We start from the raw sequence: 15,188 nt of genomic DNA on the forward strand, positions 1-15,188 counted from the left end.
CGCTTTGTACGTGACTTTAGGCCTTCTGAAGACATTTGTGACAATGTTGTAGAAGCTTCCCCCCCCCCGAAAATCTGATTAGTGATGCACACTTTTGTTAAACAACCAGCATGATACCTTTTATTAGTGTCTGAAACACATTTTTCTTTTCGTTGAGATTCCTAAATTGTGAAGCTTCCTCTCATGAACTGCAGCAGTATTTAAAAAGGCTTTTCTGTCTTTCCTTGCCTCACAGAGATACTGACTTTGGATTTGCAGGTTTTTGCTGCTAGCACCGCTTTGAATGCGTTTTCAATTAGACTCTACTGTTTGAGGTTGTCAAGTGTTCGTTCTTTTAAATGTTTCAGTGGCTAACCTGGTATAATGCATACCTGATCTACATGGGTATAATTAGTCTCTCATCACTAATGTGTTTCTGTTGTTGCAATCTTTTTGACTTTGTCTGGGATGTTAATCGCTTGCTATCTTTGGGCATTTGGAGAAGAATAGCATTAAGATAGGAATTTCAGTGTTTAGCCATTCTATTTATTGTCATAGCAAGCTTGCTGATTCAGTTCCAAGGTTTACCATATGGTATGCTCCTTCACTGATGCAACAAAATACTGATGAGATGTTTTCTTGATGGTGTGGCGAAGTACACAGTAGCCTAAGTCAAGAGTAATGTACAGCCATTCAGAAGCATAAGTAGGGGATTTAATTTTGCCATGTATTAACTTGGAGAGATATGCCAGTTTCTTTTCTGGATTTCTATAATGCAGCTTTTTCAGGTACCTCCAGCCATTAATAAGGTAGTTGGTTGAAATTTGTTGGCTTGGCATGCTTTGCAAAAGCAGATTAGCTCTTGATTACATTTTTCCCCCCTTCCAAATAGTGAACAAATTCTGTTCCTTAACTCTACAAATTTGCAGTGTAAATCAGTCCAACAAGCTTAGTTTCTTGAGTGCATGAACTGTTTAAGTGCTCCTAAGAGGTAAAGTTCAGTTGGCAGGAGACTCCACCTAAAATTAGGGTTGGCTCTGACTTGCAGGAATGTGGGACAGTTTGAAGAGGAAATAAGAATGATACAATCACTTGTGGCAAAGCTACAGTGTATTTTATAAATGTTTGTTGTTCTGTGGATAGGAACAAATACTTGTTTTCCTTCCTTTCTCTCCTTAATAGCTAACTTGCGAAGTAAGCTAGATTCTTACTTGAGTTTAGTATTTAATTTACTTACCTATAAAACATTTCACAGCTCTGACTTATAAGTTCTATACAGCCAAGATTTTATTCTACCAGTCTGAGTTTGCCTAGAACATTGCATAGAGCACAGAGTGCTATTGACTTTAGTAGTAAAGACACCCTTATGGGTATTATGTTTGGGGGTGGGAAGAGACGAACTGCAAGTTTGTCTCCTTGGTCATACTTCTATTTTTGCTACTTTTGCACTTGTCTTAATTTAGATTGTATTGGAAAAAGCTTGTATCTCAGAGTATACTATTGCTTTCAATCTTATGTTCCTTATTTCAAACCAATGTGTTCCCTAGTTTTAGACTATAACACTCATTTCAACTATTGATTGCATTTAATTGTAGTAGTTGCAGGTGAAGGTAGAGGTCAACAGATTTCTGAAACACAGTGGCTACTGAGGCTTTTACCATTTAATCTTGAGACAGTGAAGTCCATGAGCATGTTTCAGAGTTCACTTCATCAAAAAACTCTGTATCCTGTTATTTGGAACCTTCATTTCAACAAAGGTTCTCTTGAAATGCTGCCTGTAATTTCATTGGGGTTTTTTTTTTGCTTTCCTACTCACCCTTGGTGTTACGCCCACATGTGTAACTGTGGCGTCTGTTCTTTCCTTCTGAAAAGATTTTTGACTGTTAGACTTCTCAGAAAAATCTTATTTACTTACTAGAGTGTTTTTAAAAAGAATCAGTTGTTCTCCTTAAATGATGCAGTTATGCTTCTATCTGTTCTACAGTAATGTAGCAGTGTATAATATATGATGTTAAAATGAAGCAGAATGCTGTTTTTGAGGGAAGAACATTTCTAGAGCTTTTTCTTCATCTTCTATTTTGTTGATGCTGTTTGGGAATTTCACTTCATTATGCTGAAGTTAGCCCTTAAAGTAACAAGTCAAAATTGTAAGCAACAATAGTAGATACAGTAAGTGATAAGTAAATTATGTCCTTTCTTGGAAACCTGCATTTATGGTAAAATGTTACAGAAGTCTGAGAATGTCTTCCTCAGTATTACTCAGACATAAACTCTACTTGTCTGCATTTTCTAAAACACTAGCAGGGATACATTTTTGATAAGCAAAAGGTGTCAATTCTGTTGTGTAGTACAGCCTGTAAGCAGCAGATGTTTACTGTGCTTGGCAGTAATAGCATTAGGAAGTGGCAGGTTCCTCCCAGCTGTTAGAATTAGCAAGATGAACAGCTTAGCAAGTACAAAGTAGCATCTTCTGCATCCCTGTGTAATAATCTTTTTCACCTTATACTCTGAATGGCTACATCTCACCAACAAGTTTTGTTCCCAGTGTTTCTATAATTGCAGTGAAACTTCCTTGTGAAAAAGTAAATAAACATGCCTGGCTTTGCTAGGAAGGTAGTATAATAATTTTTAAATGTGATAAAAGATAGCTAGGTGCTGGGATGGTGTGGGAGCCCAAATTCTTCAAGAAGCCAGAAGGATGTGGAGAAACTGAGTCATGCTATATGTTGAGGGAAGTACTGGGGTTTATTTGAAGAGAGAGTTAAAATTGTACTTGTATCTGCATGAACAATAATGTGCTGTAAACTTTTCTTGACTTATGTAAAAATGAGTTGACTTACATGCTTAGGAAGATCACACAGGCAAAACACTGAAAATCCCTGTATTGGCTAGATTAATATCCTGTTGTGATCAGGTTTTTTTCAGATAGCAAATTATTCCTTCAACTAATAGGGAAGCTGCTCTGAGATAAGTTCTGAGCAGCACACAACATTGTGTTTTATGCATATCAGAGCTGCTCTTTTATGTTCCATAACCTTGTCTGAGCAAAGCCATTTAGAAAAACAAACTACAGTAACATCAGGTTATTTTAAAGGCATTTCAGTTTTGAGAGGCGTCTTCTAGAGGAAGCCAGAAGGATACCATGCTTGAAAATGCAGTGTTAGATGGTTATATTGTCATATGCTTACTAAGAAAATGACATTGATTCTTATCCAGAAGGACATAGACCAGGAGGTGGTATTCTCAGAGAACTAGAAGCTGTTGAATTAAGGAAAACTGGGAAGAGCAAACAAAATACAACTCTGATAAGATAAGGTTTGAGAACTAATTTTCTAGGTGCATTAAAACTTGAAAACCTAGCACATTGGAAAGAAGCAACTTTGTGCAGAGTCAGTAGGGCTTACTGCTACATGAAGGGGCACCTAGGAGAAGTTGTATCATGTAGTATAAACTAAGTGAATTGATTTGCATTGCTTTTTATGAGAAGGGCTTCAGAGGCTTCCCATCAGAACTTTGACCTCAGGCAAGTACAACTTCAAATTTCAGTAAGGATTGTTTAAATCCATCAGCAGAATAACTGTTGTACAGCCATTGCTAGTAGTATGTGCTGAAGAACTTGACTGTGATTTGAACTTGGCATATGATTTGAACTTCCAATGAGTTTTGATTACCTAGTTCTTGTGCTATTGTCCTATGCAAACTGAAGCATTAAATGAAGTGCTGACTTGGCAGTTCAAAGTAAAATATATCAATCTGACTTCTTAAAGTGAATCAGGGAAGGAAATATAGACTGGTGGTGGGTGGGTTCTTTTGAGTCTTTACATGATTTGATTAAGAATTTGACAGTGCTAGCCCCACTGAGCTTCTGCTCGGGTGACATTTAAGTGAGGAGTACTTCTGTACTGCTTGTTTTCTGGTCCTTGCTGACACAGCAGGGCTCTTTTATTCTCCACATTTGTTTTCAGGAGTGTCTGGATCTCCTGGAGTGATTGGATGGTGTTGATTGCATAACAGAACAAAACTTGTTTGTGTGAGTAAACATAAAGGGGCTAATGAGTGCTTTGATAGTTGCCTTGCAGGTCTCATTTCCTTGCAGGATTTGCTGTTAATCCTTATTAATGTGGTCAGTCTGATAATACAGCTGCTGGATTTTTATTTTTTTTTAGGAGAATGTTTCTGAGTTTTGGGTTTTTTTGAAGACGAAGAAAACTGAACAGTCACAGGTTTGCTGGGCTTATAGGCTAGCTGCTTATTAGAAATAACCAAAGAAAGAGTAAGTTATTAGCTTCATAAAAAGCACAGTACACCAGTAGAATTACTCAGGACTCTTGCTTGATACATGTAAAAAAAAAAAAAACAAACCAAAAACAAACCCCAAACAAACAGAAAACCAACCCTGGAGAGATTAAATGAATGAGAAAAAGAGCGGGAAAGCTAGAGATAACAGAAGGCTAGGGCTGACTGCAGGCAGTTGCACTTGGAGTTCATTAGTTATAAAGTTGCTGATAAAACTATAAAAAATATGGAGTTACAAATTTGAAGAAAAATAGTTCAGGCTGAATATACCCTGTGGGTGGGCTTCGTGTTTGTAATGGTGCACAGCCTTCCCCACATCCACCAGGCAGTCACCTGATCATAGAAGGAGATCAGGTTGGTCAGGCAGGACCTGCCCTTCCTGAACCCATGATGCCTGGACCTGATCCCTTGGCCATCCTTTAAGTGCTGTGTGATTGCACTTAAGATGACTTGTTCCATAATCTTGCCTGGCACTGAGGTCAGCCTGACAGGTCTGTAGTTTGCAGGTAACACTGGCATTAACGTACTATGTACTTTTACTGATTTAAGGCTTCTCACTTTGTAGTTCAATTGAAAGATCAATTCCTGTGTGAATGAATGGCTGATAAAGGGTTTGAGTGGTCAAAATAATCCCCATTTGTTGAAGTGGATGTTTTCACATCAAGGAATATTCATGTCCCTTTTATTGCCCTCTATGAAAACACATTAACAGCTATGGCCTGTTTCCAGTCTCTGTAAAGTTCCACCTGCACAGAAGAAAAAACCTCTGGAAGAATAAGCCAGCTTGAACATTTTAACTGTTCTTGTGCTGCTTCATGTTTGGATCATTGTGTAGTTTTGAAAACAGTTTTGGATTTCAAAGGAAGTAACCTTCAGGAATTGTGAACTGAATTTGACCTTCGTTGTTGAGCTAGTAAGAAAGTTTGTAAATGTCTGCTAGTGCTTGTGTCTGGTGTCTTTTGACATCTTCCTTTAGGTGATGTGATGAGGGCTGATGTGTTGAATTTTTGAAAATGAAATTGCTGTGAGGTCCTGGCATGAAAATAAAGTATGAGTATCTGTCCTAAATCCCAGATCTCTAACCCTTTGGTTTCCCATGTGGAATGCCTAATTGTTAGGCATTCACCTTTCTTAAAAGTACAGCTATTTTTAGTTAGATGATATTAAATAAAATCTTTTAAAAATTTTTATTGTAATAGTTAAGTTGTCATTATAACTGATGCTACTTTCTCTTTTAGCCTACATGAAGAAATAATTGACTTCTATGACTTCATGTCCCCTTGTCCTGAAGAAGCAGCTATGAGAAGAGAAGTGGTAAAAAGGATAGAAACAGTCATCAAAGATCTTTGGCCTACAGCTGATGTGAGTGTAATTTTAAGTGTTGATTTGCTTCATTAGTAAATCATAGAGCTCAGTTAACTTAACAACCTATCTCTCCTGGGCCCCCCTTACCTTCTAGAGTTTTGGCCCACAGGATTCTTCCAAGTAGGTCTTTGAAGAGGGCAAAGTTAGCCCTCCTGAAGTCTAGGGCTCCTATCCCACCATGTCAGTACAGCCAAGGCTACCCCCAACCTTTATGTCCCCAAGCAGTCTTTGTTCATTAATACAAGGTCCAGAAGCATACCTCCTCCTCTTCTACCACCTGTGTCAGAAAGTTATTGATAGGCTGCAGGAGCCTTCTGGATTGCATGTACCTAGCTGTGTGGCCTTTCCAGCAAATACCAGGGTGATTGGAGTCACCCATAAGCATCAGGGCATGTGGTCTTGAGGCTACCTTCAGTAGGCTTTGTCTACGGTTGTTTTTTTTTCAGGTCTGGCAGTCTGTAGTAGGCACCCACAACAATATCTCCCATTTTGGCCACCTCCTTGATTCTTACCCAGAAACTTTTAACAGGTTTTTTATTTCCCCTAAGCAAAGCTCAGTGCTTTCTACTTGCTTACATACATAAAGAGCAGCATCACCACCTTGCCTGCCTGGTCAATCCATCCAAAGTAGTGCGTAGCCATCCATGACAAGATTCCGGTTATGTGAGCTATTCTACCATGTCACAGTAACTGTGATAAGGTCATAGCCCTGTGACTGAGCACAGATTTGCAGCTCTTCCTGGCCTTCTGGGTTTTGTTACCCAAAGAGTAAGTTTCCTTAAAACAAAAATGTCGAAAAGGGAATGTTAACTATTCCTAGCATCACATTTCTGACTATCAAGCAGGAAAACAGTTCACAGATTCATATTCATAGGTTACATTGTTTTGGAAGGAGCATTCAAAGGTGATGTCATCCAGCCCCCAGCAGTCAATAAGGACATATCCAGCTAGACCAGGCTGCCCAGAGCAAGATTGAGTCTGATCTTGACTGTCTCCAGGGATGGACCCTCAACCATGTCCTGGGAAACCTGTTCCAGTATTTTACCACTCTCATTATAAAGAATTTCTTCCTTATGCCTAACCTAACTCTTCCCTGCTCCAGTTAAAAACTGTTGCCCCTCATCCTGTCACTACAACCCCTTCTAAACAGTCCTTCCCTAGCATTCCTGTAGGTCCCCTTCTGATATTAAAATGTAGCTCTTAAGATCTCCCTGGAGCCTTCTCTTCTTCAGGCTGAACAGCCCCAATTCTTTCAGCCTGTCTTCCTAGGAGAGGCGTTTCAGCCACCTGATTCTCTTTGTGGCCCTCCTGTCTTGTTGGGAGTCCCATAGCTGGATGTGGTACTCCATGTGAGGTCTCACCAGAGCACACTGATGGAATCATCTCTGTTTGTGTAGCAGCACTTCAGCTGCGCTATTTGCAGCTGCACTTTCTTAGCAGAGCTCCCCTTGATTCCCTTGAGGTGTTTAATAGGATTTCTTCCCCGTTCACATCTAACTTGAAGCCATAACAATGAGTCCTGCCAGTTCCTGGGCAAAGACCCTCCTTCCCCTTTGAGAAACGTGTCTCCCATCTAATGCCAGCATTCCTGGTGCTGTGTAGGCTAACCCATTGTGAAAGAATCCAAAATTGTGTTGCTTACACCAGCCACAGAGCCATGTGTTAATACAGTGTGTTTGCCTGTTCCTTCCAGTGTCTCTGCCCACCACTGGAAGAAGAGAGAAAAAGATAACCTACACCTCAGATTCCCTCACTAATTGTCATAGGACCCTAAAGAATCTTTTAATTGCACTTGGGCTTTGTACTGCTACGATGAAATCAGACCAATGATTTCATAAGCTTTTCAGGAAGAAGAGTGAGGGCTGTGGCCACAGCATTGCATTGCTTAGCTAAAGATATTGTGAAGCTCATCTACTTTATCCTCACCTGTGGTCTTCCTACTGCTAATGTTTTTCTAGCTCATGGGAACAGATGCAAACAGTGAAATGGCTCAGTGTTGCCCAGCCTTTTCACAGGTCACTTCTTTGAAGTGAACTTTTAAATTGTGCTCTGCTGTAGTGGAATGGGAAGAATGTCTCAGTTCTCTACACTGGAAGCATACTAGAGAAGTCTTCAATATGGACTGTGGAGATTTCTTTATCATGCCTTCTTTTCCATACACAGACATTACCACAATTTCATAGTAATCCTGATAGTAAAACCTGGAATAGTGATATTTATCTGAATTAATGTTTAGATGCATGTGCCTTTCTTTAAACCTACATATTTGGAGGATAAAACCCCACAAAACGTTTCCCTTTAAACTCTTCTTGTTTCAGTAATGCTGTCCTATGAGGAATAAAGGGAGCAGGAAGGAAGGAAATATTTAACAGCTTATACTTCTGTAGAATCAGAAAAAATAGTGCAAAGAACTCGTTTCAAAAGTTTATGCTCTGCTGCTGGCAGGATTGGTAGTCATTTCGTGTTTAAACCCCCAATTTCCTCTGAAGTTACATCTGTAAGAGAAAATGAATTTGTACAGGCTTAACAGAGTATGTTGTGGAGAAAGTTCAATAACTTTATTACTGGGCCTTGTCATTGAAGTCCAGAAAAAGATTGTCTTATGAAAATAAATTGAAGTGAGTGTCCATACTTAAAAAATATTTCACTGCTGTGGGTTCTTTTTCAGGTCCAGATATTTGGCAGCTTTAGTACAGGGCTTTATCTTCCAACTAGGTAAGTAATAATTTATTTTTTATCTAAAAGCTTGTGTTTTAGAGTAGTGGTAAATTTCAAAGGAGAATTTAGGTAGGAATGCATAAACCTATCAAACATCCAGTAGAATTTTTGCCTAATGTCCCAAGTGGCAAAGGGGAGAGCTTTTGAACATACAGGTTGGAGATAAGTATTTGATATATCATTATACTGCGCCAGGTACTTAGCCTTTGGTGAATTCCCTTTACCTTCTTGTGTCTGGCATCAATCTCTGACACTTTTTCAAGATACAGTGAAACAATGTTCAGTATTTCCTGTGTAAAGATTGTCTTGCTAAGTATGATGAGTTACTGAGAATGCCACTTACCAGAGTTACTCTGCGGAGTCAGTCATCATCACAATTGTGACCAACAGGTCTATGTCTTTCCTATGTCAAGTGGTGTCTTACCAGAGCAGAGGGGCAGAATTACCTCTCAGCCAGCTGGCCACATTTCTTTTGTTGCAGCCTAGGATATGATTTGATTTTTTTGGGTTGCAAGCACACATTATTGGTTCAAATCCAGCTTTCCCATCTACCTGTGTACTCAAATCCTCTGTTGCACTGCTCTCAATTCCTTTATCTCTCAGCCTGATTGATAGTGGGGATTGCTGGGATCTAGATGCAGGACCTTGTACTTGGCCTTGTTGAACCTCATGAGATGCACACAGTCCTACTTCTCAGTTTTTTTTTTTTTTAATTCAGGGTCCCAACTTTGCTCCTTGTTTGACCCATATCCCTCAGGAATGAACTCCACCAGTCCATGATCACTGCAGTCCAGGCTGCCTCCAGTGTTGACATCACTGGTTAGCTCAGTTGGCTTAGTAAGCATCACATTGCATTCCCTCTGGTAGAACTGTTTTTATGTGGCTTAGGAGTTACCTTTGTGTTGTGAGGTCTCCTGGACTGACTACAGCTTACCTTTCAATTGTCCAGCAGATGTCAGGGTGGTTTAAGGCTCTCAGCAGGTAGAGCTTTGAGTATGCAGAGCCTTCTGTAGCTTCCCTTGCTTAGGTGGCCAAGACAGCAACCACGAGCTTCCCGTTGCCATGGTTTTTGATTCTTACCTATCAGTTCGTATCCGTTTCTTGATGTAGAGGGCAATGTGTCCAACCCCATCTTCCTTTCCTGTTCCTTCTGAACAGCCTGTAACCATCAATAGCCACAAGCTTACTAGGATCCTAGATTGAAGTTGCAAAATGGTCACCTTGCAGTATTTTTGCTGTGTAGAATACCAGTTTTGCTTTTTTTGTTGTTGGAGTATTATGTTTCAGACCTGATGGATCTTGTGCTGTGTTCTTTGTCTAGTGATATTGATCTAGTTGTTTTTGGGAAATGGGAACGGCCCCCTTTACAGCTGCTGGAGCAAGCACTAAGAAAACACAATGTGGCTGAGCCATATTCCATTAAAGTACTTGATAAAGCTACGGTGAGTAGTAGTCTTTTGAATACTGAACTGAAAATCTTTCAGACCACATAAAGTGTTGGTGGAAAATACTGTTCCTAGTGTCATTTGCTTCATAATTAGTCTTAAACACCATGTTTTGCTCTTCGCAAGGTTTTAGTGTGTGCGTGCTTAGGAACATAGGCACATAGGTTTTTTACATGGGTAATGGTGTACTTTTGCTGGAGGCCATACTTTATACCTACATTGTTAATAAAGATCAGTATTTGTGAAATATATAAAATAAATATTTCTATAAAATCACTATGTTTGGAGAGGACTTTGTGTAGCCAGGGGCCAGTAATTAGAGCTGTCTGGCTTAAAACCCTGATTTTTCAGGTTGCTTGTTTCTGATGGCATAGTGAAGTGCTCCAAACTTTTGTTTTTCCCTTCCAAAACATGCGATGTAAGAGCTTTATTTCATTTGTTAAACCAATGTTATTACTTATTGCATGTCTTGTAAGCCTAATGGATCACATTGAATATGTTAAAAATATGAGAATCATGTTACTGGGCCAGCGGTGTTTTTTCCAGGAGACTTAAAGTATTCCAAACTTCTGTTAGTAGGCTGTTATATTTTGTGGTTTCTTGGTGCCACGGTCTAGTCATGGGGTTTGTGGTGTCAGGTTGGACTCAATGATCCTCGAGGTCTCTTCCAGCCTTGGCGATACTGTGATACTGTGAAATAGGGTCACTCTTAGGTCCAGAAGATTTCTGTGACTTCTGTTGGAGTAGCAGGATGTAACAGTAGATCTGATAACCTTTGGATTACCTGAGAATGAGTGGAACTTTCATAATCAGTAGTACCAGTTAGTGATGGAATAAGGTACTAGAATAGACGTACCAGTTTTTTCTGGCCTTTCTTATTGTATCCCCTGTGCTCTTGGTATAAAGTGATGTTCATACTATTTTCTTGTTTCCCATTTCAGATTAAAAATTCAAGTTCAGTTAAAAATAACATAGACTTCATCTAATAACTACTTAGTAGTTCTGTAATAATTTACTACTACTGGAAGAGCAAATAGGGCTACTTCTGCTCTGGTCTTTGCCATTCTGGGTTTCATTTGACTCTTCAGTGAACCAGTCCATCTTGATAAACCAATAGTCCTTTATTTTTTCTGCTGGGCAAGTTTTCTGACAGTTCAGCAAGTGCACGGTGCAGTGCTGGTCAGATGAATGCAGTACTTGCTGGTTATGAATAGAATGTTTCCCATTAACATCAGTGAGTCACTGAACTAAGTAAATTTTGTTGTCTTTTGAAATATTGGTGTTGCAGTTATGAAGGTGGAGATCTAATAGCTATGAGAGAGTACATAAGTTAACGTGATCATACAGGCGTGTTTTTAATGACCTCAATAAAAAGTCAACCAAGTTAGGTTTGTTATGTTTTCCCAAACACATTTTGCGTCTTGATAGTTGCATTTATTTGGACTGATAATATCCATGTGTCTTAAGTAAATAAACTGGAGAATAGCACCAGTGTTGCATTTCTGGGGATTCACAAAATCTTGTTTGAATCTTTTCAGGTACCAATAATAAAACTTACTGACCAGGAAACAGAAGTGAAAGTTGACATCAGTTTTAATGTAGAAACTGGTGTGAAGGCAGCTCGATTTATCAAGGAGTACATGAAGGTATCAACCATATAATATGTGCTATACTACTTAGCAGGGGTGTGCTGCTTGGCTAACCTCTTTTGGTATTGCTTAAGACTTTTTAAAAAAATGTATTGCTGTAGTTCATTTTCACACATCTGGTTTATTATTATTACAATTTTTCTACTAGTATCTATTGAGTGTTCCCTTCAAGTGCTAGGTGTGTGGATAAACGTGCGCACTGAATGTCTTTTGCAAGCATATATAAATCTGCAGATAGGTTCTGCTTCTAAAACAAGTTGTTCAAGTCTTGCTGATCTTGAATTTACGAGATGCTTAGTTGTGAATACTGTCTTGCTAAACAATGTCTGAAGCAAACATTTCTGTATTGACATACTTGATTTTAAGTTTGGTTTTATGCTCTGCAGTGTCAGTAGTGTTCAGAAGGAAAGCATTGAGTGTAAGTGACACTGGCATTTGGAGAAGGATATAAAAAAAATCTTGTTTGGGGGGAGAGTGGGATAAATTTGGTCTGTAAACTGATCAAAAGAGAGTTGAAGCCTATTCATCTGCTCCTAGAATTAAAAAGAAAAAAAAGTTTTACTACTTCCTCTGGAACCACTTTATAGCACATTAGTGAATAACATTTGTATATTAGATGATGAAACTTGTGCTGAGATTGTATTTCATTTTGTTTGGGAATGTTGACATTGTCATTGATAAGACTTATCTTGCTTTGCAGAAATATTCTTTGCTTCCTTACTTGATTTTAGTATTAAAGCAGTTCCTTCTTCAGAGGGACTTGAATGAAGTTTTTACTGGTGGAATTAGCTCTTACAGCCTAATTTTAATGGCAATTAGTTTCCTGCAGGTAAGTCTATTCCTTATTTGTCATCTTGAAAATTTTGCTTTCTGCACTTATACCCTGTTATAGTGCTGTTTGTTCAGACTCCTCTAGCAATGGGCAGTTTTACCATTAGGGTTCTAGTTGTCTGATCATTAGCAATTGCTATGGACTGTCAGACCTCCAAGAACTTCTATTTGCTATGTGAATTAAAACAGCAGCAGGAGCCTTGTGAAAAGCTTAGAGACTGCACTGCTTTCTATACCAAGGCCTGTGGTGTGTGCTATGGTACTTTCCTGGGCAGCCTGTTCCATTACCTGAATAATCTCAATGGTGTTCTGTAAATCTGCTAGGATTCAGTTTAAGTATGTTGCTTCCTGCACTACTGATACTGAATGTCCAGAGTAGTTGATTTCAGTGTTTGCTAAAATTATGAAATCGGTTGGGTTTATGTTGTTTAGTTTCTGACATACCTAAAATATGACAGTTGTAAGTAACTGATGAAATAGCTAATGAGCTAGAATTTCTTCTGAATGGTGTGACAGTGAGATTTGTACAAATATGACAAGGTACTGTCTCTCTGCTGCTGTGATAATGCAGTAAATGTTTGATTTGGGGTAAACAGATTCCCTCCCTTCTTTCCCCACCCTTGCTTCTGAAAACACAGACTGGTGGATTTGGTGTGGAAGATCAAGTCTTGCTAACTAAACTGTATGTGGTACATTGTATTTATTAATTGAGTTTTGGCTTACGGAGAACAATTTATTAAACCTCTAAAAGCTGGAAGAGGGGGGATTCCTTTGGCTTTTGGATACTGCTGAAGTGTGCTGCCCTCTCTTGGTTGTGTGGAAGCAATTTAAGTACTAATGACTCAAGATTTGTGCAGATACTCTACTCAGCTGTTTAAATGAGAGCTTTTGTTTGTGCTGGTGTGGTCTGAAAAGCATTAATTTTTAATAATTCACAACTGTTCTGTGTCCCAGCTGCATCCAAGAATTGATGCCAGAAGAGCTGATGAGAACCTTGGAATGCTTCTGATAGAATTTTTTGAACTCTATGGAAGGAATTTTAACTACTTGAAAACTGGTATTAGAATAAAAAATGGAGGTGCCTATATTGCCAAAGAAGAAATCATGAAAGTCATGACTAATGGATACAGACCATCCATGCTATGTATTGAAGATCCTCTTCTGCCTGGTAAGATTGTACATTTCTTGCAATGATCTGGAGCTCTGGCTCAACTCATGCACTCACAGCTTATATTGCAGTCCCTGAAGTCTGTTAAATGAGTTAAGAACTGCACTGGGAAGAGACCGTTGCTGGTGTTGAGCTACAGAGATGGGCTAAGGGATGAAGTATATGAAGTCTCCCAGGATTCCTAGCCTGAGTAAATTGGATTGCACACAAACAGTGTATATACATAATTCATTGGAAATTCAGAACTGTCAAGTGTTTAAGATTCTCTAACAGTGATGGAGGTCAAGGAAATCCTGGAAGGGGATTTGTTAGTTAGAACACCTCTCCATTTTTTATTATGGGAGAATGAGAATGAAAGGTGTCTCTCTTACTGCCTCAGTCTATAGTGCCACACTTCAGATATATCGTACCGTACAGGAAAGAGAGGCTCAGGTGAGGATGTGTCGTACAAGGTGGTGCAGTAGAGACTGCACAGAGACATGTATGTATATCCATGAGTTATATAGCAAGGGAGCAGCTGTAGTACAGTGTTGGTGTGAAGAGTGGTTTGCATAACTGGCTTCTGTGCTGCACAGAGACCTTTAGAGAATCCTAATTTTAGATGCATGTACTTTGAAAGTAACTAACTTCAAGCTTTTTTTTTTCTCTAAGCTATCATGTAGATTGAGTAATCTTCAGAGTAATCAAGGTTAATTTTAATTTTGTCTGAGCTCCTGAAAAATAATTCCAGCTTTACAGTCAATTTGGGTCCTATTTAGACTGTCACAAGTAGCTGAAATTCCAAACCAGCTTTTTAACACATTCAATTTTCTGTTAATTTGGATTTCAGCATTAGTATTTCTAGAATGTAATTGCCACTCAAACTCCATACTGTCACTTCTTGTGGGTAGACTGCTTATGTACAACACTCTTAAAGCAAATTGCATGGATCAGGAGCTGAAGTCTGTAGAACTTTGTAAATGCTCGATATGCTGAATTTTCATAGTTTAGAACAAGTTGCAAGCTAAGATACTTGTTTGTGTAACCACACCTGATACTTGGCAGCTCTGAGTTCCTGTCCATCATGACTACTGCACTTGGCTAGGCTTAGGTGTGATTTTGCAGAACTTCAGTTCCATTATTGATTTGCTTCAGTAGCTATGTACTTACTTACCTGAAGATCCATTTGAGTAGCAGTATGAGCCACATTTCTTTAGAGGCAAAGTCCTTCACTGTTCTCCAGTTCTGTTCTTTCCTCTATGCTGAGGACTGAGAAGAAATTACGGATGTTTTAGTCACTGCTAATAGCACTTTGGAATTTTTTCTTCTGACTCTTCAGTGAAGAAAAAATATTGCAAGTACAGCAGGGACTCTGAACTGTTTCTCCTAGCATAAATCTTGAAGAAGCAAAAAGCTGTATTGTAGAAGAAAGATCTAGTTATTTGCTCTTAAGAGTTAATCAGAATTAAGTTTTGGGTTAGGTTATGTGGGCTGAATAATGTAATACTTAAAAGGAGGGTAAGTGTTTTGGCAAGGGAAGTGAAAGCTGACATTAAATTTTAAGTTATCTGGACACTGTGTCCCATAGGGATATTTTGGGGCATCTACAACAGAGCTTCAGAACTTGTCTGATGAAACTAGGAGGAAGATTGTACAAGATGTGTAGGATGGCTCTTTGAATCAGATCTCACAAATACAGCCTTATTAGATCTGGACTTTATTATGTTCCTAGAGTACAGAAAAGTACTTGTTAATGTA

At 38.9% G+C, this 15,188-nt stretch overlaps 1 protein-coding gene across 5 annotated transcripts in view; it reads left to right on the forward strand.

Annotated features, from left to right (window-relative positions):
* Window positions 1–15,188, forward strand: part of TENT4A (terminal nucleotidyltransferase 4A) — a 57,262-nt gene that overhangs the window by 8,033 nt on the left and 34,041 nt on the right. For all 5 annotated transcript variants that reach the window (XM_054164166.1, XM_054164169.1, XM_009906565.2 and 2 more), the window contains exons 2-7: window positions 5,514–5,637; window positions 8,309–8,355; window positions 9,680–9,800; window positions 11,342–11,449; window positions 12,153–12,281; window positions 13,238–13,451. In XM_054164166.1, coding sequence (XP_054020141.1) covers window positions 5,514–5,637; window positions 8,309–8,355; window positions 9,680–9,800; window positions 11,342–11,449; window positions 12,153–12,281; window positions 13,238–13,451 — 743 coding nt within the window. The remainder of the gene's footprint in view (window positions 1–5,513; window positions 5,638–8,308; window positions 8,356–9,679; window positions 9,801–11,341; window positions 11,450–12,152; window positions 12,282–13,237; window positions 13,452–15,188) is intronic.

This window comes from Dryobates pubescens, chromosome 9, assembly GCF_014839835.1.
Source record: "Dryobates pubescens isolate bDryPub1 chromosome 9, bDryPub1.pri, whole genome shotgun sequence".
Taxonomy (NCBI): Eukaryota; Metazoa; Chordata; class Aves; order Piciformes; family Picidae; genus Dryobates; species Dryobates pubescens.